The 27,357-nt window shown below is 55.9% G+C and overlaps 1 protein-coding gene across 3 annotated transcripts in view; it reads left to right on the forward strand.

Moving 5' to 3' along the window:
• The window catches only part of GALNT2 (polypeptide N-acetylgalactosaminyltransferase 2), a 178,592-nt gene extending 157,830 nt beyond the window's left edge, over window positions 1–20,762 (forward strand). For 2 of the 3 annotated variants that reach the window (XM_027094053.1, XM_027094055.1), the window contains 6 exons: window positions 2,364–2,490; window positions 7,294–7,386; window positions 7,787–7,870; window positions 9,702–9,828; window positions 13,946–14,065; window positions 18,180–20,762. In XM_027094053.1, the coding sequence (XP_026949854.1) occupies window positions 2,364–2,490; window positions 7,294–7,386; window positions 7,787–7,870; window positions 9,702–9,828; window positions 13,946–14,065; window positions 18,180–18,335 (707 nt within the window). In that variant the 3' untranslated portion in view covers window positions 18,336–20,762. The remainder of the gene's footprint in view (window positions 1–2,363; window positions 2,491–7,293; window positions 7,387–7,786; window positions 7,871–9,701; window positions 9,829–13,945; window positions 14,066–18,179) is intronic. The other variant, XM_027094054.1, reaches the window with a different exon arrangement.
• The last annotated feature ends 6,595 nt before the right edge of the window (window positions 20,763–27,357 follow it).

The raw sequence follows: 27,357 nt of genomic DNA on the forward strand, positions 1-27,357 counted from the left end.
TAATTGGTTTTCGTGTTGTTTTGTTTCGTTTTGTTTTTTGTAATCACACAAATCATTCTACCTATGTTTACGGACGTTGGAACTTTATAGACTTTGGTCTTTATTGGTAGCTGCATTGTATTTGCTCCATAAAGACAAAAAGACTCTTAATTTATTTGTTTGTTTAGGGGGTTTTGTTTGTTTCACTTTTGAGTTGTCTCCTTGGCTATTGGATGCTGTTAAATTACATTCTCCCCCGGTAGACGTACCCTGGGAGGAGGGGAGGGGGGCGAGGAAAGGAGGTAAAGAGGATGCCACTGTCACTTTTAGTAGTTTTTACTTGTAACAGAAACTTTGATTTTTTTTAAGTTTAAGAGACTAGACAAGCCCATTATTTTTCTCTCATTTTGTGATATCAGTGTTAGTGATAGCGTCTCACCCGTGGAGAGAGGTTGTTGCCTTTGTGGATTCAGAAAGCTTCTTTAGACTCAGTAACTGCACCAGGGCGAAGGTTCAGAGTCAGATGCCTTTCGGTTTTGTTAACAGTACGCTGACGGGCAGGGCTTGATTGAAGGCTGTGGAGCACGGAAGGCTTCAGAAGGATTGTTAACCTTCTGAAGGGAATTCTGAGTCACCCTCGCCCTGCAGACATCCCTGGGGAAGCCCAGCCAGCCAGGACCACCACTCGGGGGGGACCAGAACGCGGTGGGGTTCGCAGCAGTGTGTGCCACTAGGCTGACGTGGTTGGAGGGCAGGTGGCCTTTTGTATCGGGGTGTAAGGAGAGTGTTGATTTAAGTATCAAAGGAGACCTTGCACCCAGAGACCAGTGGGAGGGGAAATAATCTTTTCTGTTACCTAGTTTATGGTTGGTTTGGTTTGTATGTTTATGTAGCTGTGCCCTGTGCGAGGTTCCCTGGAAGGGCTCAAGGGGCTCAGGTAGGGTGACGCACGGTGGGCGGGGAGGAAGGGCTGGGGCCACCCGGCCTGAGCATCCTGGCACCTCCTCCCGTGACAGGCTCTGACACGGCGCTCTGGAGGGTCTTCTCTCATCAGGGTTAAACAGGTACAAGGGTTTCAGCAGGAAGAGTCGTGATGTGAGTCTCCCTCTCTTCTTGGTACTGCTCAGACTGGATTGTCTGGGTGCTGCCTGCACACCCCCAGTAGTTGTCCAGCCTGAGGGCTTGTGTGGGCCCAAGTTACGAGAGGCAGGGGACAGGGATGCCCAAGTCAAATCCAAACACCCCCTCCAGGTGCGCCCCACCAAATCCACTAGTGCTGCCAGACTGCCTGACCAACGGCGTAGGTCTAATTGAAGCAATTGAAAAGGACAAAGAGGCCTTCCCTGGTGGCGCAGTGGTTGGGAGCCCGCCTGCCGATGCAGGGGACACGGGTTCGTGCCCCGGTCTGGGAGGATCCCACATGCCACAGAGCGGCTGGGCCCGTGAGCCATGGCCGCTGAGCCTGCGCGTCCGGAGCCTGTGCTCCGCAACGGGAGAGGCCACAGCAGTGAGAGGCCCGCATACCAAAAAAAAAAAAACAAAACTGTTTTAGAGGAAGATGGCGTATATGATTGCCTGTTACATCAACCTTAGGGCTGATTGTGGGCATTTCATGCCTTTTGATTCACGGCCGTGCGCTGTCCGTTGCCTTTTCTAACTCAGGGCTAATTCCCAGAAGGCGCATGTAATGCTCCACGATGGAGAACCGGCCAGAGAGGAGTTCCAGGCCATGTCTCATGCACAGTGTTTGTGACATTATAGAGTCTGATGCCAGGAGTCTTTCTGTTCTCAGTAGACCAGGGAATCACTCTTGTCTCAGGGCTTCTAGTCTGAATTTGAAAAATATTTCTGTAGGCTCACTCTTACTTCTTTTTAAATTTCAGATAGAATTCTTTCATGAAAACATGGGATTTGGTGACACAGGTAGAGCTGGCATCTGTAATTCTGATCAGTGCTAAAGTCGAAGGGAGCACCTGTCCCAGTGTGGGTAGTTTGTTCGGCATGAATTATTTCTTTTTGTCTCCACTACTTTACATTGTCTGTAAAACGACACTGTGCTGTGCAGACACCCTCTTAGTGAACTGAAGTAGGACCTTTCATTCAATCTTTTTTTTTCCCTCCACCTTTATCGAGGTTTCAGTGACAACTTAAAATCGTACATACTTCGGTATACAGCTGGATGGTTTGACGTGCCTAGGCACGCCCCGCCCCATAACCCTGGAGCCTAGAGACGTGGTGTCAGAGGTCCCCACGGGGACGTTCAGGACCCTCTGGAAAGGGAGTGCTCCCTGGGCATCGCCTCAGGCCACGGGGGTAGGGTGGGCATCCGCACCCCATGGGGGTGGCCCGGGCTCTCGGTCACCCCGTGTCGTTCACCACCTCAGAGATCTCGTTCCGCGTGTGGCAGTGCGGCGGCAGCCTGGAGATCATCCCCTGCAGCCGCGTGGGACACGTGTTCCGGAAGCAGCACCCCTACACCTTCCCCGGCGGCAGTGGCACCGTCTTTGCCCGGTAAGTGGCCGAGAGGCCGAGCAGGGCCCAGTGCACCGCTGACCGCCCCGTACGCAGGGCTGACCGTGGGCTGTGTGGAAACGTGTGCTCTAAGGGGCCGCCGCTCGGCAGTGACGAGGGCAGCTGTGGGGACTGAGGACAGCGGCATCCCGCTGAGTGACAGATGCTGGGCTCAGCAGGTTCCATGGGGCACGAGGTCACGCGCAGGACAGCCTCAGAGCGACACAGCTGTCCTGGTGGAGAGCAAACAGGGGTGGCCGGGGGTGAGGGTGGGGCGCAGGGCGGGGTAGGGCCAGTGGGACTGGTCACCGAACCGGGTGCCAAAAACGTGTTATGGGGAGATAGGAGAGAGGAGTGCTTGGACTTTTTAAATCACATGTTACCCCTCAAGGTGCAGTATATGAACAGCGCTAAAGGCAGCCACACAAGTTCAAGCCCAGGACCCACTGGGCTGTAGAGGCAGATAACACACGATAGATAATAGATAACACACGATAGATAATAGGTAGATTTTTGCAAACATGAAGACACCAAATGAAGAGTTTTCTGAAGAAAAAACAGCGAATTACCAGTGCAGGGGACGCCGTTTTTTCCTCAGGAATTCTTTCAGATGCGCAAGACAGAACCGTGCACAGGCCAGCCAGCCTGGCCCAGGGAGACGGGGGCGTTCAGCTGAAAAGATGACTTCAGACTCCGAGAGATGCTGCGAGCTAGGCAGAATGTGGTCACGCGGCCAACATGCTGGGGCAGGAGGACGGGTTTGCAGGGTGGGCGGGCGCTTGTCCCAGAGCCAGAGGAGCCCGTGGGGAGCAGCTCCTCAGTGCCGAGACGAGCCTGCAGAACAGAAGGCTGCCCAGTATGGCTGGAGCCCAGAGAACGAGGGGACAGTAGGCACCGAGGGAGACTAGACCAGCTGGGTCTGCACTCTGTGCGTTGAGGGAAACTGGGTGTCTTTCGATGCAGGAGGAGGGGCTGCTCCTGTGGGTTTTACGCAGATACTCGACTTCTCTGTTGTGAACTTTAAGGGGGTCCTTCTGTCCCCTGGGCGGAGGGCCGCGAGGATGATGCCAGGAGGAAACGATGGTGCGAGTGACATGTCCCCCCTCCACTGCAGGGCCGGGCAGAGCCGGGTGGCCAGGGCCAGGTACCAGCTGCGGCCCCAGGCAGGCGTGTTTACCAATGGACGGGAGGGGGCCGGGGGGACTCAAGGGTGACCCCCAGGCTGCCGGTCACACACTTTGCTAACGGGATGCCCCTATGGACACAGGGAAACCTCAGAGCAGGGTGGGCATGCACGGGGGGGAGGATGGCCAGCTTATCTTTTATGTGGCATTTGATTATAAGTATACCTGTCTTGTACAGAAGGTGGATTCTTAGCGTAACGTATCAACTTTCTAGGCAACCTTAATAGAAGCCAAATGTCAAATGATGCTTCTGACCAAGTTACCTTCTCCTCAAAAGTGTATCCTTTCCCAAATGTTGTCTAAACATCATTTCTGCTCTGTTAGAAACAAAAATGTGCTCTTATACGATGAATTCTACAAAATCAAACAAACGGTGATAATGTACATTTCCTCCGGGGCAGCATGAGTTGCTTCCCAGAAACCTCTCATTAGAGACATCAAATACTTGGAATCAAAGCACTGATACCTACGAGCAAAGCATGGGATTTCAGAGAACGGTGTTAAAGCACAAACATTGCTTTATGCACTTTTTTTTAAAGGAAAAAAGAGGCGCTCGTTTTTAGAAAGAAAACTTTTCCGTTGTATTTTACAGCCCGGGAGTCCCATACACTGGAGATGCGGGGAGGAAAGGGAGCCAGGCTTCAGAACTAGGAGGCAGCGTGGGTCTGTTAGGCCTTCAGCACGGCCGTCGCGGCCCCCGCCCGCCCGCCCGCCCTCCCTCCCTCCCTCTCTCTCTCTCTCTCTCTCTCTCTCTCTAGGTTGACTCACCTAAAAGATAAAGAGGTGGAATGTGTTATTTCCGAGGTCCCTTTCCAGTTCTCTTTAATTTCCTCTAATATGTGGCATTCAGTGTATAAGTATTTCGCCACTAAAAATTGGGACTTAACAGCAATAGCTAATATTTATAGAGTGTTTCATGTGTGCCAGGCTGTTGAGTGCCTTACAGATATTCACTTACGTACTCCTTATAAAACCTTAGGAGTTAAGCACTATTATTAATTTGCACTTTGGGGGCAAGGGAGACTGAGGCACAAAGAGGTTCGGCTCCTTTGTCTAAGTTCACGCAGGTGGAAAGTGAGCCTCATCTCCGGCCCCTTGGCTCTGGAGTCCACGTTAGGTTTTATCTGGACCCCTAAGCACAGTTAGTGCCTGTGGCTGCCGGAACTCCGGGATGAGGTACAGGTTCTAAAAGGCACTCTAGCGTAGCAGGTAGAGGACCACCTCATTTGTGTAGGGTCACCGTGTAAGAGAAGCAGGGGAGGATGAATGAATGGAGAAGGGGCCTCGGGGGGTCCTGCCTTGTCTGCCCCCCAACCCTAGCTGTGCCCTGGGTGTGCCCCGGGCGCCTGCTGCTGTAGGGGGACCCAGGTGATGACACACCTGCAGGCTCTTCCATCACCTCACGTCCCTGGAGACCAGCTGAGAGAGAACCGTTGGGCGGTTCCTGCCTCTGTTTTTTACACAGCTACGTTTCCAGTTGGCCCCTTATTGCAAGCCTCTTACATAGCCTGTTTGGAGAGTGTCGCGTGTGTGCTTGCGTGTGCATGTGGATTAGAGTTTCCCCAAAGGCCAGGGGGGCTCCCGGTCAGAATAGCCATGGGGCAGGCGCCTTAGAAGGGTATTTGGGTTCACGCTGAGTAGTTAATGGTGAGACTCATTCATGGCGAGGGAAACTACAAATAAATTAAATACAGCAAACAGCGGTTTAAACTTACTCTCTTACTAGACGTTTTTCTGTTAATACCACCAGGCAGTGTAACTGGCCAGTTCCACCCTCTCTGTCTCCTGCTTGCTTCCCGCTAGAGCTACCTTACCTGCACCTGGTGGGGGCAGGAAGGGAGCAAAGGCGGGAAGAACCCGGATAGACGAGAGCGGGCCCAGGTGCCCAGTACCTGCGGCCCCTGGAAGACCGCGTAGCGTATAGGAGGCGCCTAAGAAACATGTGAATAAATGACTTGAAACTAGTGCTGAGCGGCACATGAAGCTCATTCTCTGCAGCTACCTACGTATCTTTTCTATTAAGTAGACAGAGAAAGGGTGGTTTTGCATTTAGGAGTTGAGAAATGACTTAATCACTTAATGACTTAGGTGATTTAAAACCACTGTGTGATTGCAATTCATAAAACCTTATAATTTGGAGAAAACATCCTTCAATCTCCCTCTCCCTCTGCCTCCCTCCGCCCCACCCTTCCTTCTTTTCCCTCCATACACGTAGCGACTATGTACTGTTCTGTTATCTATTGTAATTTCACCCGTCAAGTCAGGGCCGTCAGTCCATGGCAACAGGCAACATGTACACCAGTATCTTTCATGGCCACGGAGGAGTCCATGTGTTGGACCACTTTACTGTTAACGGTCATATAGTTTCTATTTTTTCTGCCATTGTACACTGTGCTAAATTGAGCGTATTTTCATTGATTATTTCCTTGAGGTAAATTTCTAGAAGGTGGAACTGCTGGATCAGAGGACGGGTGCTCTCAAATTGTCTGCCGCTTACGGGGCTTTCTAAACAGCAGTCCATCTAGGTACATACGTCACTTTATACGAAGGATATATGCCCCAAACAAATTATTTTAGTCATTGTAACTCAGATGATTTGAAAGGCTCACCATTTAAAAGAGACCTTTCTAATAGAAGGAAGGTATTCTTGTAAAAGGTGAACGTTGCCTTCCTAATGTGTTTATCTTGGAAGAACAGCGCCTTCTATACGGGTTCTGAAAGAGCATTGGCTCTATCTAAACCTAAGGTGTGAGTCTGCTTTGGACCAGAGTCCAGGGGTACGGAGCACAGACTCACTGTCGTCACGCTGCCTCACAGATGCTCTAAAGAGAACTCCGGCAGGAGAAGATACTGATGCCGTGTGTGCGTGGCAGCCTTTAGTACATGTCACACACTCGAAGGCAGCTCGTCCCGGTGGCCTTGTTGATCGTGGGTCATGGTACTCTCCACAGCTGTGAGATGTAAGCACGGATGCCTCTGGCCTTCTAGAGGAGCCTGTTCCATCTTTCCCCTTCCGGCGCAGGGCAGTAAGAACCCCAGATGTGGGGCACACACTGCTGTCCCCCACTATTCCTGGTCCAAACAGGACAGTCCCTCAGCTCAGCTCTGCCAAAAGTAAGTTTTAGAGTAACTGTGGTGTGCCCTTAGCTTCTCCCCGGAGCTGTCCAGTAGTAGCTCTATCGCAGCCGCCTGAGAAGGGCTGCAGAGCAGAGGCCAGGGATTTCTTGGCCGTGCGCCCTGGCCCCAGCCTTCTGCGGATGCACGGTGAGAGTTACTGCAGAGTGGTTCACTTCTGTCCTTCGCGCAGCCCCTGCTGTAACATACCTGCCTGTGCTGTAATTCTGACTTGGACTTGTGCTCTGTGACAATCTGTGTTCTGTGAAAGACGAGGATGCGGGTTCTGTTGTTCAGTGAGCGCCTGCGGAACGCCAGCCACCCCGATACAGCCCGGGGGCTGGGGAGCAGCCTGCCCTCTGCTCCGCGCAAACACCACCGCCGGGCCACCAGGCCCCCCTCCCCGCCAAAGCACCCTCCCCAGCAGCACTTCCTCGGTGCAGACAGGACGCCGCTGACAGAAGGATGGCAACCCGCAGCTCAAGGAGATGTGTTTTGTTTCTAGTAACACCCGCCGGGCAGCAGAGGTCTGGATGGACGAATACAAAAACTTCTATTACGCAGCAGTGCCTTCTGCCAGAAACGTCCCGTATGGAAAGTAAGTGTGACTCGTGCCCTCTCTTGCTGCTTTGCCTGGGATCCGTGTGTGTGCGTGCGTGTGTGCGTGTGCGTGCGTGTGTGTGTGCGTGTGCGTGTGTGTGTGCGTGTGCGTGTGTGTGTGCGTGTGCGTGTGTGTGTGTGTGTCAGCCCACACCCCAAGCAGCGTTCTGTGGCCAGAGTTGAGAAGAGCTACCAGGTGTTAAAGGGGGGCCCTACCCAAGGCCGGCGAGGGCCCTCTCGGAAGGTGCTTGGGAGACAGCGGGGTCCTGGGGACAGAAGTGTGGACGGTCCGGTCTCCACCGCCTGCCCCAGCTCTTGTCTCATCGGCAGATCTCCGGCTTTGACGTAGCGCCCGTCTGTTCTTTGCGTTTATAAAGAAATCTTGTCCCCTTTTGCAGTATTCAGAGCCGACTGGAGCTCAGGAAGAAACTTAGCTGCAAGCCTTTCAAATGGTACCTGGAAAATGTCTACCCAGAGCTAAGGTGAGGCCCCGGGGCCCGGCTCTGCCAGTGGGCGCGGGGCCTGGAGGTGGTGGAGTGCAGACCATGCTCGGGGCGAGAGGCTGGGAGCAGGGCCCCAGCGCTGTCCCCAGGCCGCCCCCCCCCCCCCCCGGTTCCTCACAGACCTGGAAACCCTCCCAGGTGTCAGTTCATGCAGCTCGTCCCCCTGGCGAGATGACGGGGCTCCGTGAGTGGCCTGAGGGCTGGAGGCACAGGGCACCCCTCCCGGCCCGGGCCTCACCCTCCCGGCTCCTCTTGCCCTGGAGACCCCAGGCTAAACCAGCTCCATCCCCTCCCCACCCATGGGCCAGCGGGTGACGGTGCCCGGCAGAGGCCCGGAGGATGGCCTGCCCGGGGCGCCCCCTCCTCCAGGCTGGTTTTGACCTCACGTGTCACGGGAGTGACCACGCTGGCCCCCTGCTCCCCTCCACGAGGACTGATGACACAGAAATACTCCTGAGCTGCCCTCTACACTTGGCCTGTCCTTTTAAAGGACTGCCCACTCGAGGCCTGAGGGAGCGCTCGGAGGACCTGCCGGTCTGCGGGCTTCAGGCTGCACCTGAAATTCCTCTTCTTAAAGGGCTTTTGCCGGACGGGCTTTGCCTCCAAGTGGCACATCCCTTTTTCCGAATATTCCAGCGCACCTTATAGCAGGTCACGTGTCTCGAGCATGGGGTCTGTGACTGCAGGAGTCACCACCATCCTCTTGTGTGCTGACGGGCCCTTGAGAGCCCTTGTCGCAGAGATTTGAGAGTCGGGTCCCGCGGCCTGTCCCCTGCTGTTCACTCCCGTCGCTCTTTGGCTCCCTGTGCTTTTAAAGGGAAGCCGTATGCCCCATGCCCCGAGGGGAAGGACATCACCCTGGGGCGCCCCTGGCCGTTGCCTCTCCCCTGGTCGGCCAGGGGCTTCACAGCAGTGGGCTCTAGCCCCTAACGGCGCCCACTTCGCTTTTGCTGTCACGGTGGCCTGTGACTTGGTGACGAGACGCCTGATGCAGTGACATTAAAGCACAGTTTCGCCCTGAGGCCCCTGTGATTTGGGACGACTTTGGGCCTTGCACCACCTGAGACCACATCTCAAGCGTTCACGCCACAGCAGTGGGTGGACCTGCTGCCCTGTCCGTGCCAGGCAAGGGGGGCGCCAGCCTGATGTTCACGTGTGTCAGCGACACCTGCTGCCGTCCACTGCCTGCTTCCTGCGGGCCCGGCCCTGCGCTGAGTGCCGGGGTGCGGTGCTCCACAGCTCTCGCGGCGGCCCTGCGGGGAAGGACCGTGCGAAGGGGGCACGGGGCTGGAGAGGATGCGCCTGGCCGGCGCACGGCTGGTCCGCGGCCAGGGCGGGGCCTGGGCTCGAAGCCTGCCCCGTCCCCCCATTGTGCTGCCTTGCCCTGTTTATACTAGGCCACCCGACAGACCCACCTGTGGTCTCCCCTCTATTAGGTAAAGGCCAATCCTGAGTCTAGTGGAAAGTTCCAGGCAGCAGGATCTGACCACATTAACTGCTTTCCTAAATGCCTGTCAACAACTAACCCTGATGAGACAAGGGGCTTTTTCTTTCCCGAAAACTGTCCCTGGTACGAGATAGAAAGAATGCTTAGACTTAAAACCTGCACTTAGAGTTAGGAGTCGAGAGGCTCAGAGCCGTGCTGTCTCGGGGCACGGCCAGGCCTGCGCTGGCGGCACGTGGCCTGGGGGCAGCCTTCTTGCCGCCGGCCCTGTCGTGAGGCAGGGGCTCTGAGCACGGGGCGGGGTGGGGGGCAGGCACGGAGCCTGCGGCCCTCGAGCCCAGCGAGTGACTCTCTCCTTGGCTCCAGGGTTCCCGACCACCAGGATATAGCTTTTGGGGCCTTGCAGCAGGGGACCAACTGCCTGGACACTTTGGGACACTTTGCTGACGGCGTTGTCGGAGTTTATGAGTGTCACAACGCTGGGGGGAACCAGGTATGTGCACGGGGGCACCAGGGAAGGGGGCCCGAGGCCATATGTCCCACTGCCACCCTCCTCCTGCGATGGCTGCCCCCTCACAGCCGGCCTGGGGCCAGAGGGGACATCCTGCTGGAGCTGCCTTCCGCCTTGGCGGGCTTGTCTGTGGCTGCAGGGCCATGTGCCCCCCCCCCCCGCCATCGCCTTCCTGCCCCCTCTGTCCTGCCTGGCCGTGTGCTCCTCCCAGGGCCCCTGTCTGCGTCTGCACCTGCCCGTGTCCCTGCTCACAGACGCTTAACCACGGCCGCCAGGGCTGCCTATTAGATGATAGAAGCTTAGATCTGAAACGCCCACCCCCTCGGTCCTCGTGGAAAAGGAGGGAGGTGAGTGAGGGCTTGACAGGCCCAGCCGTGGCCTGTGTGTCCCAGAAGAACAGGGCTCTAGAAGGTGCTTTTCCCGTGAGACAGTAACAGGTATTTGGTAAAATGAGGGCCTCGTGCCCAAAAATGTCCGGGCGATGCTGGAAACACTCATCTACTGGGGGGGCCAGCCGTTTTAAACAAAGGCTCTTTAACTCAGTGTATCCCAGAGCCTCCTTTAAATAGAACCGTTTCAAAAGGACGCCTGCCTTTGTGTGAAGTTGGCTGACCCCATCCTCCCGAGGAGCATCCTAGCAGACGGCAGCCCCGGACTCTTGGCCTCCTGTCTCCTGGTGGTGCTGTCTTCGCAGCTGCCCGGCGTGGCCCAGGCCTGGTAGATGAGACAAGCGAGGCACAGGGAGGGGGCAGCCCCCAGCCGGCTCTGGCCGCTGTCCCAGGCAGATGACCTCCCTGGCTCTCGGCGGAAGAGCCGAAGAGCTTCTGGGAAACACGGGTCCCAGGTCCCCCACCCGGATAGCCTAATTTCATGAGTCTGGGGTCAGAGAGCATCAGGGTATTTGAAAGCCCCCAGGGTGGGTGACCCCACGTGAGCGCTGGGCAGGAGGGCTTCCCAGCAGGAAGGATGCAGGGGCAGGTCACAGCGAGGCGGTGTGCCGCTTCCAGCCCCGCCGTCCCCCGAGGACCAGTCTGGGCCAGCGAGCCACTTCCGAGATCAGGCTGCCCAGTAGTCCTTTGTGTGCTGACGAGAATGTTCTAGATCTGCACCACCCAGCACAGCAGCCACCAGCCACCTGTGGGTGGCGAGTGTGACGGGATGTACAGTTCTCACTTTGTTTAACTGTAATTCACTTAGCCACGCGCGGCTGGGGCCCCGGGGAAGCATCCTGTGGAGGTAGGAAGCCAGGGCCGCAGCGGCTGCGCCAGGTGGTACCCTCGTGAACCCTCCAGAGCGAGTCCCGTCTGAACTGAGGGCAAGTGGGTCCTGGGGATGAGAAGCGAGGGGTAAACGGCATTTTCTTATGGTAAATCGGGCCCATGCTCTGGAAGAAAAAGGTGTGTCATCTGGTTTCTGGCTGGGCCTCAGCAGGCACACAGGAAACGGGGAACTTTAAGAGTGGCAGCTCAAAGGAGCGTTTCTTAAATATTCGTGCACTTTGTTTTGCAAATTCAGATCACTGAAATGCGCCAGAAGAAGAAAGTGCAGCTCTCTCTGCTGTTTGCAGAGCTGAGTTCGTTTTTCTGGAATTCAGTGTAAAGCCTGCTTTAAAATAGTGAAGCACGCCATAGCAAGAAGTTGTAGCAACATTCAGACGTGAGCTTTCACTGGGGATCAGCACCCCCCCAATACCTTCCAACACCTGCTTCCAAGAACAACCGAAAACCCCTCTCCGTACAGAGTCACCCACCCGTCACTCCTCTTACCCAGGTGGGGACGGGGTCTTTTTGTCACTGGATCACACAGATGGTCTCCTCCTTCCTGGGACCTCTGTGGTACCTGGTGGTGCTTTGAAAGCACCCCATTCCGCCCCACCCCCCTGTGGAAGGAGAACATTGTGGAAGATTGGAACCAACCCTCAGGGCCCGGCATGTGGCCCTTCTGACGAGGCACTGCAGACTCAGAGCCAAGAGCCCCCAGGGACAGGTGGACACAGGTGTGCACAGGTGTGCACAGGGCGTCCGAGTTTGGGCAACGGTGGAAAATAGACCGGGCAGGACCTTTCAGAGCCTTTGGTAGGCTACTAGTGAATCTGCAAGAGAGATGCGGGGTCCAAATGCAGTGTTTCCCTAATTTACTTGACCTAGAACCAACTTTTCATAGAATTCCTCACAGAGTACGCTTGGAGAAACCCTAATTAAAAGGTGAGAGGGCTTCCCTGGTGACGCGGTGGTTGAGAGTCCACCTGCCGATGCAGGGGACACGGGTTCGTGCCCCGGTCCTGGAGGATCCCACATGCCGCGGAGCGGCTGGGCCCGTGAAAAAAAAAAAAAGGTGAGAAAGTTGAAGCTGAGGGGACTGCCCAGTCTGACTCCCTGTTAGGGGACAAGGAAGCCTGCCCACACGCCAAGGGGCTTGCCCTTCCTCTCCTGGACAGTGACCCGAGCCCACCCCTCCCAGCTGGACCTGTGTCTCACCACTGGCTGGGGGAGGGGTGCGCGTGTGGCCTCCAGGTGTCATTGCTTTCTTCTTTTAAGATTTGATGATGCAATTGACAAGGAAATTTAGTTATTTCTGAGGTATACATTTTAAAGTAATAACTAGGATTATGACTTCTAACATTACACCAGAACAGAACATATAAGATTTTTAGAAATTTCATGTAATGTCTGAAACATTTATATTAACATATTTCCATACAAATAACCGAAAGAAAGTTCTAGTATTAGTTGTTTTTTTGACATGTATGCACCGATGTGTATAAAATTGATGACTAATAAGAACCTGCAGTTGATGCTTTCTTGACAACAGAGCGTCTGCGCCAATGTGACTCGGGTACTGAGCAGTGAGGCTTCTCGGAACGGAACGTTCTGTATTCCTTCCCTTAGCTCTGTCCCCTGAGGACAGAAAAAAGAAAAACAACGTCTCCCTAGCACTTAATCGTGCCTAAAGTTACATGACACAAGCACTAGCGTGATACCCGCTCTCCCACAGGGGAGGAAGCCTCCAGGGGCAGGGCCCGGCCTGCGTGCTCGCTGCCAGGAGTCTGAGTCATTGCAGGCGCTCAGCGGACAGTCAGTGGGTGGATGAACGGACAGACGGATGGACAGATGACTTGCAGCAGCTTTCCTGGATGTCCAGCAGAAGCGGGGCACGGGGAGGGCACCCCCTGTGGGATTCTGAGTTGGAAGAGGCCTCGCTGCTTCCAGATCCTGAGGGCTCGCGTGGGTTTTATCCCTTTGCAAGGGTCAAGTCCTCGAGTGCCGGTCAGAAGCCTCACCCTCCTGTCTCCGCCATAGCCCTGCCAAGAGCAGGCTCCCTACCTCCTCTCCCGCCTTCCACCCTGTGACCCCACTCACCCATCGTGTCCCCTCCCCGGCCTCCTGCCCTTTCAGACGCTTTTGTTTAGTGTTCAGAGTACGTCGTTCCGCTCTCGGCTCTTAAGGGACGTGTGTCTATCTTTTAAGATCATGGGCAAGTTATTTCAGCACTGTCTGCCTCAGTTTTCTCATCTGTAAAATGGAGATAATAGTAGCTTCTCATAGGGCTGCTGTTGAAGGGCTTAGAACAGTGCCAGGCACATCACAGGCACCCAGGGTGCAATACTGGATCCGTTCCTGGGGACCTCACGGAGCGTCCCGAGCGTCGGTAGGCCAGCTTAGTGCTCAGTGATGAGGCACGTGGTCTGTAACTTCACACGTGACAAGCCACAGTCATAAATGCTGTTTCCAAACCACACCCGTGTCGGGGCAGCCAGTCCAAGGAAATGCTGACTCTGAACCGTCCCCCTTGTGGGTAGCCAAGCTGGAGCTGCAGCCTTCACAGCCCGCGGTGCATGATGGGGGATGGGGTGTGGAGCTCTCACCTGCGTCTGGGCTTAAGTTCTTCCTACTGTTGGCCGAGTGCTCAGTCAGTTATGAGGCTCCCCGACACCCCCGGCTGGAGACTTGCTCTTAGGCACAAAGTCCTTTGTTGGCCCTGAGCTGTCAGGGCTTCTGAAGCCTGCTCCCCGCGTGCCGTCCCCTCCGGGGCCCTTCCTTGTGGCATCCTTCACCCCGCGGCCCCGGGGGCCGACCCTGACCTTGGCTTTGTGTTGCAGGAGTGGGCCCTGACCAAGGAGAAGTCGGTGAAGCACATGGACTTGTGCCTGACCGTGGTGGACCGGGCGCCCGGCTCCCTCATAAAGCTGCAGGGCTGCCGGGAGAACGACAGCCGGCAGGTAGGTGCCGGCCGGGGGCCAGCCCAGCAGCCCCAGCTCCCCCGCCCCCCCGGGCCTGGATCCCAGCGGGGACGCTGGGTGTTCGCAGGCGGCACCTTTTGACTGGCGCTGTTCTGCGTCCCCGCGTGGAGCCCCTGGCGAGCGCTGGGATGCCTGAGGGGCGCAGGGCGCGGGCTGGTCCTTCTGCCGGGAGAGGCAGGGCTGTGCTTTGAGGCTGCGTGTTCAGCTCCTGCGCGGGTCTGTAAGGGCCTTCCAGGCTGGGCACTGGGGCAGGGGGTGGTCCCAACACCAGAGGCGGCTCCCCTCACCCTGGCGGCCAGCTGAGCCGGGCGGGGCCCTTCCTCAGACGCGGCCCTCGTGCCCAGCTGTGGGTACTGCGCCCAGAAAGGCTCTGTCTGGTGATGCCCGAGAGCACCCAAGGGACGGGGATGCTGGTGGCCAGTGTGCGTGGGTCAGCACGCCACCGACCCCTGCGTGGAGGCACAGACCCCTGGTCCAGGAGGGGGTGGGGTGAGCAGCGGTGTCCCTGGCCCCTGGCTTCTCTGTAGCTGGTGCAGCCCAGCCAGTGCACCCCATCAGGAGCGGTGCTGGCCCGAGCCAGCCAGAGTTCAGCTTTGCTTTAAAAATGAAACTGTTTGACTTCACTCACGAGAAGTTAATGAAACACTGACCTACAAACCAGCCTAGAAAAGGTGTTGAGGTTCATGTCTCCAGAGGAGGTGTTTCACCCCGGTTCACTTCCATTGCTGACGAACCCCCCAAGCCCGAAAGGAAGGCCTATATTTTATAAAAATATATAGAGAGAGGCCTTTATTTCTGAAGCCAGAGGCCTGCTGTGGCTTATTTCCGAGTATGTCCTCATTCTCTTCCCCACACCACTGGCCATATTAAAGAGAATTCCACGTGTTTTTGTTTATTCATTAAGTATTTTTCCTTTTTAAGTTTACAAATTGTAAATGATTAAGGTGCAACTGGATGAGACGTTACACGCACACTCATGTTACTTTTTTCCAAACGGTTCAGAACCTATGTTTACCTCTTTGGCCGGTTTTCTCTGACCTGCGCCCTGGGGGTACCTTGGGGGCAGAGCCTTTCTTGGGCCTAGGGGGAGCGGCTAGTGCAACCCCCAAAGGACTTTCCCACGTGCCCACACAGGGAGCTGGGCTTGTCCTCTTCCGTCCCTCCTCACGAGACTCACGGGTCTGGGGAAACTGAGGCCTGGGGCTGGCTGGAGCCGGGAGCCCACGTGGGCTTCCCACCCACCACTCCTTTCACAGAAGGGAAGCTGAGGCCCAGGGCCCCCAGGAGCACCGAGGCCCACACCAAGGTCCCTTGCTTGGAGCCCAGTTGTCAGGAAACACTTGAAAAGGGCCGTCTCTTCTCTGTCCCCGCCCCCCACCGCCTGCTTCCAGGTGCCCCCCGCCCTGCTCTGCAGAACCCCAGCAGGTCCCTAAATGCCCATCTGTGTTGACAGCTGTGGCTCCCGAGTGAGAAGGAGAGGGGCTGGTAAACACGGAGGCCACTGTCCCCAGCCCCAGCCTCCTGGGACCTGCGTCGGGTGAGCGTGGTGCCGGGCCAGGTGCCCTGCCCCCCCCGCTGTAAAGGCAGGGGCGTGTAGGGTAAAGGAGGGATAGAGTGATGACTTTATCTGGGCTCCAAACCTTTGTTCAGAACAGACAGATGCTCCATCTCTGGAGGGGTCTCCTTTAGTGAGAGCTTGCTGTACGCCAAGGGCTGACGTGTTCCTGCCACCATCTGGCTCTCACCCTGAAAGGCTCACGTCAAACAATGAGCTCTTCTGGGTGTGTGGTGAACATAGTGGGGATCTCTTAACCTGTCAAGCCCGAGCCCTTCCTTGCCTGGTAGAGAAGGTGTGGCCTTTTCAGCAGAGCCTCTGCATCTGGGAATCTGCCCACCCCACCACAGCCGTCTGGGCCCAGGGCTCCGGGCTGCCGAGGCCGCCTCCCACGGACGCAGCTGGGGTTTGGGCGTTGTTGAGGCCTTCCACCTGGCGGATGCTGTGACACAGGCAGCGCTCCCCAGGGAACGGAGTCAAAGTCCACCCATTCCAGATTCTTTGTCAGGCAAGCCCTGGCCACTCAGTGACACGTGGATGTTGGCAGCGTATGACAGCGCAGGAGGAATGGCAGCAAAGAGGGAACAGGAATGAAGGAGGAGGTGATGGGCAGGTGACGGGCGGCCCCTCTCCCTGTGCCCTTCGGATTGCACTGCGTTTCACTGTTGGCAGAAACTCCAGGCCGACAGGTGGCCCAGGGTCCCCACGGGGGCGTCCTTGCAGGGCCCCTCCCTGCCTTGCTTTGCCTCCTTTGCACCTCATTCACTTGCCCTTTGAGAGGAGGCTTCTCAGCTGGTTCTGTCTCAGCTGCACTCCTCTTGCCAGTTGGAACATTGGCTTTCCAGGCACATCTGTGTGTTTGTGTTAGGGTGCATTTGCAGAGTCAAGGGGGAAAGGAAAGCAAGAGTAAGAAAATGTAATTCCACGACGTCCAAAGGATTTGCAAAAATACCAACGGAAGGGAGCTTCTGTGCATACAGTGTAAAAAATTAACTAGAATCACAGACTGCATTAATGAAGGGAGAGCTTATGGAAGAAAAAAGCATGTTCCTTTTTTTTTTTTTTTTTTTTTTTGGTAAAGAACAGACATTCGAGATTTTTACATGGGGATAAACAACATGAGAGGCCCTCAGGTTTCCCGCGGCTGGGCTGTGGGCCTGTTCGCTGCTTTGCCTGGCCGGTTTGGGTTTAGTGGGGCACAGGTGCGTACCCACAGGCGTACAAAGGCGCTACGCCCTGGACTGTACGGGTGGCACACGCAGAACTCGGCAGGTAGTGCTCCGGGACTTAGGGTAGCTGAGACAGGCTTCCACAGCCGCCAAGGTGGAGAGGGTGCAGAGACAGTGGAGAGGTGGTCTCTGCAGCAGGGCATTCTGTCCACACAAGCATCCCTTTCCCTCCCATTGGCCTCACCCCATCCCTCTGGCGCAGCACGAGGCGCTACGTGTACGCGGGCACGCTGAGGGGCCCGGGCCTGGCACCGGCCTCAGCAGGGCTGCTTTCAACAGCCAGGGGCAGGCAGCCTGGGCCCTCCTGGAGCTGACCTGGTTCCTGTGGCTGCTTCCTCGAGGGGAAATATCCGCAGATGAGGCCGTCTTGTGAAAGAATGCCAAGTCTCTGCAGGAAATTCCCCCATGTGTCGAGTCCTTAAGACCGAGGAGGGGCGGGGCCCCAAGCATGGGGGGCTTGGTCGAGGGGATGCCCGAAGAGGGTGAAGGATGGGTCAGGGCAGCGGTCTCCAGCAGGGCCCGGAGACGAGGTTTGGGGCTGCAAACCAAGCGGAGAGTGCTGGTTTCTTCCTGGGCCCTCAGCGGACCCTGTTTTGTCCCCGTGAAACAGGAGGGAAGGGGGCAGGGCACAACCTTTGAAAGAATGACATAGCCCGAGGACACGACATAAACTGATTCGAACCAAATGGGTCCAAGATGGCGGACGAGTCGACTTCCACTAGACCTTGAGCCTCAGTATACGCTCACTGTGACACATCAGCAAGCTAAATGACACACCCACAGGCGCCATGACAGTTCCAAGAGCGACCACAAGGGTCAAAAAGAGGGCGGCGGCCCAGTTCCTGGAAATCCCCGCCCCTTCCCCCAAACAGCTGGAATACTCCTACCACTCATTAGCCTGTGAAATGACCCACCCCTATAAAAACGGACAACCCCAGACCCTGGTGCCACTCTCGCCTTCTGAGATGGCCCACAATGTCTGTGGAGTGTGTCTCTCTAAATAAATCCACTTCTTCCCCATCTGTCACTTTGTCTCTCGCTGAATTCTTTCTGCGATGAGACACCAAGACCCTGAGAAGGGAAGTGTGATCTCAGCTGGAAGCCTGTGGGTTTTGGCCGGGTTGGAGTTACAGCCGCGTGGGTTCAGGTCCCAGTCTGAGGTGCGTGGTTTCACCCGGGCTGCTGCGGATGCCCGTCCGTCCTGGTCAGAGACCTTGTGGTGAGTGCAGCCCGCAGACCCCGAGAGCAGCCCCGCTGTGCCCTCTCCTGGCGGCGCCCCTGCTGTAAGGTGTTCTCCTGTCTTTTGCAGAAATGGGAGCAGATCGAGGGCAATTCCAAGCTGCGGCACGTGGGCAGCAACCTGTGCCTGGACAGCCGCGGGGCGCAGAACGGCGGCCTGAGCGTGGAGGTGTGCGGCCCCGCGCTGTCCCAGCAGTGGAAGTTCTCGCTCAACCTGCAGCAGTAGAGCGAGCCGCCCGCGTCCTCCCGCGCCGTCGGGCCCGACGACGAGCCTGACCGAGCCCGACGTTATTGATTCTGTTTCTTAAACTTTTGGAGAAACTATATACCTCAGTATTCCATCACGGTCTGAAGGTCGGAGGACCTCGGCGCGGGGCGGGCGGCACCGGGGCGGCGAGGAGGGAGGAGCTGGCCCACCCCGACCCCGGGCCCCGCCGCCTCTCCCCGCCCCGCGCCAAGCGGATGGATGCGGGAGCCCCACGCCTGCGGGCGGCAGGACCGGGAGGGAAGGGGCGGCGGCCGCAGCACAGCGAGAGGAGCTCTCCAGCCTCCACTCGGATCCGCGGATAGCACGTCCGGTTTCCATCCGGGTCACGGTCACGGTCACGGTCACGGTCACGGCGTTTGCCCTGCCCCGCCCTCCCAGCTGTCTTCCCGGTGCAGACCCCCTTCCACGTGGCGTACCTGCTCTCTTTGGATATGAACTTTGCTGTGGTGGGACACTGCACACAGACATGTATGAAGAAAGAATGTACGGTCAGTTCCTATGGTTTCTGTAGGTCACCCTCATCCTGTAAGTTGTCCACAAAGCAGATCACAGCGTCAGGAGGAGGGGCTGAGCCCTTCGGCGCCCGAGGGAGAAAGCGCCTCCTTTGCCCCCGGAGCCTTATAGGTGGGTAGGTCCTGCTGTGGCCGCCACCCCGGGAGGCTTGCCCTGCCCGGAGGCCCGGACCCCGGCGGCATCTCGGTTTGGCTTCAGCTGGGAGTCGTGTCCTGCTCTGTGTCGGAATCCACTTTTCATGCCCTTGGTGTCCGTAAACCCTGAATGGGTTATGTAGTTTGACAGAGTATTGCTTTGGGTCTTTGTAAATTAGGTTTCTTTTTTCTAAGGATAAAATGAGTAAACAAGCATCTGCCGGCTCCCAGTGACGGTGGGAAGCTGTCCCAGGCAGCACTGGGCTCATGCTGAGGGCCCTGGTGTACTGGCACCGCTGTGAAGGTCACCTGGGCCCAGCCCCGCCTGCCTCAGGGGCTCTGGGTCAAGAGTTAGGAAAAGTGAAAACCAAACAGCACCCGCTCAATGACGCTGACGATTCGGGGCACAAAACGGGAGCTTTGTGGCTTAGGAGGCGCAGGTCGGCATAAACCACAAGACGGTCATGAACTAAAAGTAAAGCAGGAAGAGCGGCCTGGGCGCGGCCCTGACACCCAGACGTGTCCCCGCAGAGCCCTCCTTGCCTCCGAGGTGCCCACACGCAGGGGTAGCCCAGCCGCAGGCCCCACGGGGCGCCCCGGTCACTCTCGTGGTCACTGCCCTCCTGCCTTCCTGCGCCCCCCCTCACCCAGCACTTCGTCACACAGATGCCCCGTGTCCAGGAGGCGTCACACGGGCACACCTTCAGGCCCCTCTGGGAGGGCCTGGGAGGTCACAGAGAAGTGACCCCAGAAGGTTCTGCCAGGTTGGCACTCGGCCAAGTGCAGCTCTCTCCTGCCTGTTTCTTCTAGGAAAGGGGACGTTGGTCTTTCTTCCTCCACTGCAGAAGCCCCCCATGTGTTTGCTTAGTGACGGTGGGCTCGGGCCTGGAGGCGTGGCTGGGTGACTTTGTTCTGCTTCTTTTGGCCCCCTGCCGACCAACCAGGTGTATCTTCGGTGGACCGGGAGGCCGTAGCTGGATTAACTCGGCACAACTGTATCTTCAGAGGTTGATCGTGACCACCAGTAGGCTCTTAGGGGGAGTCCTGGGTACCTGTGCAAGGCTGCTGAGCACAGGTGGGGCAGGAAGCAGCCACCCAGATCCTGGGTTCCGTTGTCAGGTGACTTCTACTGTTAAGAAAAAAATCCCATGGACGGAAAACAAATTTGGCTTTAAAGTAACACAAATTTTAATCAGGTTCTTGACAAATTCTTTGCCCACCCAGAAGTCTTACCAACCTTTGTACCCTTGAGATGCGTCCCCCCGGGGCCCTTGGGGGGCAGCTCCGCCATCCCTGGGGTGGTAGGGCTGGCGGCCTTGGCAGGCGTGGGCATTGTGGGCTGAGGTGGGCTGGGAGGGCTCCCTGGGTGAGCTATGTTTACATGACACAGTGTGCCAAAGTGACTTACTGTGGCTGCATTACTTTCTAGTCATCGGGACTGTCCCCCTCTCCCACTCTTGTTTTTACAAGTAAAGATCCTTTCCTCAAAGCCCTTGGAGCAAAGCGTGGCGAAGTTAGTTGTCTTCTTTGTGCTGGTCTTTCTTATGTCTTCATAAAAGCTAAAATGATGGTATCTGTGATATGTTTTGCAAATTCAAAATATAGTTTGGTAATTTTTTTTTCCAGTTGATTTTTAAAAAGAACTGCTGTACAGAGCTTGTACTTCGTCCATTTTATAGATGGAAACCATCCTTGAAAATTGTTTAACTTAAATAAAGAGGAGATACTTTATAGATACGCTCTGCTGGCGGCTACAGTCACTCTTGGTCTTTATAGGATGGACTTGCCTGGTGTTTGGGGGCTGTGATGATGGTCTCTTGGGAGAGGGGTGCTGCTCGATTACCATGTCTTATCACACTTTTAAAATGCGTTCACCTTTTACTGCTGCACCTTTTGCTGTTTATTCTTTTTTTTTTTTTTTTTTTTTTTTGCGGTACGCGGGCCTCTCACTGTTGTGGCCTCTCCCGTTGCGGAGCACAGGCTCCGGATGCACAGGCTCAGCGGCCATGGCTCACGGGCCCAACCGCTCCGCGGCACGTGGGATCTTCCCGGACCGGGGCACGAACCCGCGTCCCCTGCATCGGCAAGCGGACTCTCAACCACTGCGCCACCGGGGAAGCCCCGGATGTTTATTCTTATTTGGAATAATAGCTGTTATCATCTGTGGAGTGTTTATGATGTGCCAGGCCCCACTCCAGGCACTTAAATACATCCTCATTGCCTTCTCCCAGTAACCTGGGAGGTAGCATTACGGGCTGCATTTTACAGTTGGCTGGGGAAACTGGTGCTTAAAGCTGCTGGCCTGCTCAGCGTCACAGGCTAACCTGCCCAAGGTCACGCCACTCCTAAGTACTCCCCTGGCCAGCCCCAGGCGCTGAGAGCCAAAGCCTGCGCTCCAAACCAGGGCAGGGGAGAGGCTGAAGGGCCAATATCATCACAGCTTTTAGAGTGTTTTAAATGCTTATTCTATTTACCAGTTACCCGGGCTCTCCAGTTCCATTCCAGGCGAACTTGAGTCCTTGCCCCTCTTCCTGGGCCTTTAAAACTGCCTTCCTTTGGACGACCCCACAGGTGTGTCAAGGAAACACAACACTGACCAATTCTTCAGCAATTTGGGTTGCAACTGGGGAGGCTGAAAAGATGGCCCCGATGAGTGTTTTGAACCTTCTGGAGGCCCTGTTTCTGCATCCTCTGTCTCCATTATTTGAGACAACCAAAATTTGCTCCGCTGCCATCTGAGAAACAGGAAGAGCTCTTAGCGTAATTGTGCAGGACCCATCAGAGGCCTTTAGGAACTGTGTGTGTGTGTGTGTGTGTGTGTGTGTGTGTGTGTGTGTGTTTACCGCTTTGACAACAGGAATTTTCTGAGAAACTCTCTATGTTGCCCTGATGCCCTGGAGACCTAAGAGCAGGGGGAACGTGTTAAATGCCAGAAGAGGATGAGCAGAGTGTCTGGCAGGCTCAGGGTGGGGCGTTTGGAGACAGGATTGGGTCAGTCTGACCAGAGGTGGAGTCCCGCATGCTGAGGAAAGACTTTGGGCCGATTCTGGGGGGAGGGGAGCTATATGAGCCTTGGACTAGAGCAGGGAGGATCAGGTTTGCAAAAATATTTAGAGTAAGGGACTTCCCTGGCGGTCCAGTGGGTAAGACCCCGCACTCCCAGTGCAGGGGGCCTGAGTTCGATCCTTGGTCGGGGAACTAGATCCGGCATGCATGCCGCAACTAAGAAGCCCGCGTGCCGCAACTAAAGATCCCACGCGCCACAACTAAGACCCAGCGTGGCCGAAATAAATAAATATTTTAAAATATATATTTAGAGTAAAATACTTAACCCACCTCGGCTCTTTGATTCTGCAGTACATTTCACGTTTTAAAAAATATTCAGCCAGAAAAATAAGATGTTTGCACGCCCTCTTCTGTCCACGGACTTACCTGAAAGAAAAAAGAAAATTTTCTTCCTAGATGTTCTTACATATTCCTGAGCAACTTACTAATAATACAATATATATGTATTTGATCTTATGTATTACGTGTGCCTGCACATGATAAACGTGTTTCCAAAAGCCCTTGCATCTGTGGGGTCCCAAAGAAGTAATGAGAAGTATTCCCCCAGCAGTTCCTGCCTGAGCACCCGCGGGGCCTGGCCCTGGGTGCTGGGCAGGGGCTGCGGAAAAGACCGTCATGGTCCCCGCCACAGGTTACACCCCCAGGGGAGTCCGACTTGGACCCAGATCTTGAACACAGGAAGATAGACTGAGTCACAGCAAGGTGCTGGCCTCCTGAAGGTCATGGAAGGAATCCTCGGGGTTGACCGGGGGCAGGGGGGTGTTGAGGGGCAGCGGTTTGGTTCACCGTCGAGGGCCAAGATGTGAGAACTCAGAGTGGCCGGTGCAGGCTCACTGAAGAACTTCCAGAAATTAACTGTCCACGGTGTTCTTGAAGTTGTGCAGAATTCTCTGCTGAAGCACTTTCAGTGAAGAGTGTCAGAAATCCAGCTGAACGTAGTATAAATGGAGACATTTATTATCGTATATGACAGCAAGGCCCAAGGTGACAGGGTTCTGGATTGGTTCTGGGACGTGACTTCATTGTGAACAACTACCCTCGTCTGCCCGACCGTGCCCTCCCCCGTCCGTTCCAGAAGCGGGAAAACCCTCCGCGAGAAGGAAGCGTTTCCTGCTGCCCTGTGCGTCTTTCTCCTTCTTTACTGCCCTCCCGCCAGCGCAGACGCCCCTTTCCCAGTGATCACCGCCCCCTGCACAGAACCTCTCGGGCCCCACTGCCCAGAACCCGGCGCCCAGGTGCCAGGGCAGGGGACAGCAGTCCCCTCCCAGCGCCACCGCCCTGTGTCATGGGGTGGGGGTCTGCCGGCGGGGAGGACAGGGCGGGGCAACCGCTAGGGCGGGCGCAGCACCTGCCGCATTTGTCGTCCCTGAAAGACGGCTGTACGGCCTGCCGAACGGCCGGGGCGGCCACGTGGTCACAGGCTCCTGCGTCCTCGGTGGAAGGCGGCTTCACCCTGGTCCTCTGGCGCCTGCTGGCCACGTGGGGCCTCTTTGTTTTCAGGTGAGTGAGATATATGGCTTGGGGTCGCAAAGACAAATGATGCCGAGACGGTTATCAAAATATGTTTATAATATGTGTTTCTGAATGCGTTAAATAACGAGGCCTCATGTCTGATTGCTGCCATAATTTCAAAGTAGTAATGCGCGTAAGCAGTAGTTTGAAAAATCTAGTTAACGTGATGTGAAGATACCTGTGATGTGTGTGTGTGTGACCAAGCTTCCAGTTCATTGGCTACGTACGTTCAGTTGGAGGCAAAACAAAATAAAGCTTCTGGAAAACTCTAAGAATCTCGGAGTAGATGACACCTGTCACCCACAGCTGTGCTCTGGGACCAGCTCTGCGCCTCGGCGGCCGCCTCTTCTCCTCCCAAGCTGACCTTGACCCCGGGCCTGGCTCCAGCCTTCTTTCTGAGGGCCAAGTGGGACAAGCCTGTTGCCCAGGTTACCCACAGTGAGGCTGTCCTCCTCCTGGTCCAGCGGGAGGACAAGGAGCCCGGGCAGGACACCGTGGGGCGGGGCGGGCTGGCGCCCGGGAAAGCTGGGGGGGGGGGGCGGGGCGGGGCGGCGGGGGGAGGGAGGCTTGGGGTGCGCAGCGAGCGTCGAGGGGCCCTCAGCGCCATTCTTGCCTCCCAGCCCCCGGGTCAGCACAGGAAAGTCACTTCACCGGGTCTGAGAGGGGGGCACGGTCACGGTGAGATGCGGCCCGTGAGATGTGAGAGCATCCCCGGCGGGGCCGCCCTCACGGCGGGCGGGCGGTGGGCGCGTGCGGTCGTACAGGGAGGGGCCTGGACAGGGGCCCCGGGGGAGGCTTGTTACAGGTGCTGAGTTGACCGCGACATGTCACTGCCTGGCTGGGGGGTGTGGAACCTGCTGTCGCGTCGCCCCCGAGCGGCCGCAGAAGAGGAGACGGGAGGCACGGGCCCGACGGGGAGGCTGAGTCCGGGCCGGGGAAGGAGAGACCCCGACGAGGGCCGAGCGAGGCGGGGAAGGGGCGCGCCAAGCCAGGCCCGGCCGCTGCCGAGCGAGCGTGGGCGCAGGGACATCGCGTGGGCTTGCCTCCAGGGCCGACGACCAGCGGGCAGCGGGTGACGGCGCGTGGGGTGGGCGGACAGAGGCCGCGCACGCAGTCAGGCTGGGGTCTGCGGGCCAGGCCGGCGGCCCTGCGGGTTTGCAGAAGACGGGAGGGAGGGAGGATGGACCCCACTGCCCTCCAGCCCCTCCGACAGGACGGCTGCCGGGACTCAGGGCGGCTAAGCGCCCCTGGGTTTCCAGGGCTCCCCTCCCCATGGCCACGCGCCGCCGACCACAGCGAGAACGTGGCCCACGTGTCTCCCACCGGGGACAACAGGGGCCTGAAGGGCTGGGGGAGGGGGACGGGGGACACCGCTGCCGAGTGACGGCACAAAACCACTGGGCCAGCTTTTCGGAAGTAGGAAGTGTATGGAGGCTCGTTAGGGACTGAATTGTGTTCTCTCCAAAATCCCTATGTTGAAGTTAGGACCTCAACATCCTAACCCCCAGGACCTCAGAATGTGACTCTATTTGGAGACAGTCTTTAAAGACGGGAGTTAAAATGAGGCCATCAGGGTGGCCCCAATCCAGTATGACTGGTGTCCTTATAAGAAGAGATTAGGACACAGACAAGCACAGAGGAAGGACCAACAGGAGGACACGGGGAGAAGACGGTCGTCTAATAGCCAGGGAGGGAGGGCTTGGAAGGGACCAACCTGCCAACCCTTTGATCTCCGACGTTTAGCCTCCAGAATCATGAGAAGATACATTTCTGTTGACTAAGCCACCCAGCCGGTGGTACTTTGGTTTGGCAACCCTAACTAATGCCAACGTTGGTACCAGGAAGTGAGGTGCTACTGTAACAAATACCTAAGAAGTATGGAAGGGGCTTTCGAACTAATAGTGGGCAGAAATGGAGGAGTTTCGAGGAGCGTGTTAGATAGAGCCTGGGTCGCCTTGAAGAGACTGTGGGTGTGAAAGGTGATCCAGAGAGAAGAGGGGGCCTACAGAGACCCCTACAGAGAGGAGCACACACACCATCACAGACAGGATACAAACATAACCGCTGAAGGTGCCCCCGGTGAGGTCTCGGAGGGAAATGAGGAACAAGAGACGGGGAAGGGGAAGGGAACCTGGAGGAAGGCGCTCCCTGTCAGAGCGGCAGAGATCTCAGCTGCATCACGTGTTCTAGTGTTTTGTGGAAACAGAACCTGCAGGTGACCAGCGTGGATGCACAGCTGAGGAGATTTCTTTTTCTTTTCTTCTTTTTAAATTTTATTTATTTTTGGCTGTGTTGGGTCTTCTTTGCTGCGCGCGGGCTTTCTCTAGTTGTGGCGAGCGGGGGCTACTCTTTGTTGCGGTGTGTGGGCTTCTCATTGCGGTGGCTTCTCTTGTTGCGGAGCACGGGCTCTAGGCATGTGGGCTTCAGTAGTTGTGGCTCACAGGCTCAGTATTTGTGGCTCGCGGGCTCTAGAGCACAGGCTCAGTAGTTGTGGCACACGGACTTAGTTGCTCCACAGCATGTGGGATCTTCCCAGACCAAGGGCTTGAACCAGTGTCCCCTGCATTGGCAGGTGGATTCTTAACCACTGCGCCACCAGGGAAGTCCCGCTGAGGAGGTTTCCAAGCAAAGTGTTGAAGGTGCAGCCTATTTTCTCCTTGCTACCTATAGTAAAATTCAAGAGGAAAGAGATAAATTGAAGAGGGAACCAGAACGTGTAGATTTGGAAAATTCCCAACCAATCCACACTATAAAAAATGAGAAAAGCTTGTGCTCTGGAGAGAGCACTTAGAGTGGTGCTGGGCAGTGTTTGCTAAGAAGCTTATGGACATGTGCCTGATGGATCCAATCAGCCGTCTCAGCAGAAGCCAGGGTAGAGGGGAGCTTCTCCAGGGGAGATCTGCGGAAGACCCTCTTGTTTGGTGGCTTAGACCCACCAGACCCAAGGTTTCTGAGAGTTTTATATCAGCAGAAATGCCACCAGCTTGGACTGAAGGAGACCGAGACAGGATGAGATGAAGGAAAGGCTGTCCAGGATTCTATAGGGCAGGACCATAGCGCCAGCCCGGCAAACATGCCTCATCCTGCAGGCAGAGGGAAGAATGACCCTGAAGAGTGGTTTAAGTTTGGCTGTCACACGGCCCAGGGCACCGCGGGGGGGCAGAGCTGAGTTTTCTATTTCACTCCAGGGCTGAAGGGTCATGGCTGCCACCCTGGTGGACCCAGAAAGAAGAGCGTGGAGCCAAAGAGGATTATTTTCTTTTAATTATTAAGTAGAGTTGGCTTAAAGTATTGTATTAGTTTCAGGTGTACAACATAGGGATTCGATATTTTTATAGATTACACTTCATTTAAAGTTATTATAAAATAATGGCTATGTTTCCCTGTGCTGTACAATATTTCCTGGTAGCTTATTTATTTTATACATAGTAGTTTGTATCTTTTAATCCCCTCCCCCTATCTTGCCCCATCTTCCTTCCCTCTCTCCACTGGTAACCACTAGTTTGTTCTCTATATCTGTGGGTCTGTTTCTGTTTTGTGATATTCATTTGTTTTATTTTTTTAGATTCTACATATAAGTGATAGCATACAGTATTTGCCTTTGTCTGACTTATTTCACTAAACATAATACCCTCTAGGTCCATCAATGTTGTGGTAAATGGCAAAATTTTATTCTTTCTTTTAAGGCTGAGTAGTATTCTATTCTATACACACACACACACACACACACACACACACACACACACACACACACA

Source organism: Aethalodelphis obliquidens, unplaced genomic scaffold (assembly GCF_003676395.1).
Source record: "Aethalodelphis obliquidens isolate GAN/ISIS:26980383/991018 unplaced genomic scaffold, ASM367639v1 scaffold87, whole genome shotgun sequence".
NCBI lineage: Eukaryota > Metazoa > Chordata > Mammalia > Artiodactyla > Delphinidae > Aethalodelphis > Aethalodelphis obliquidens.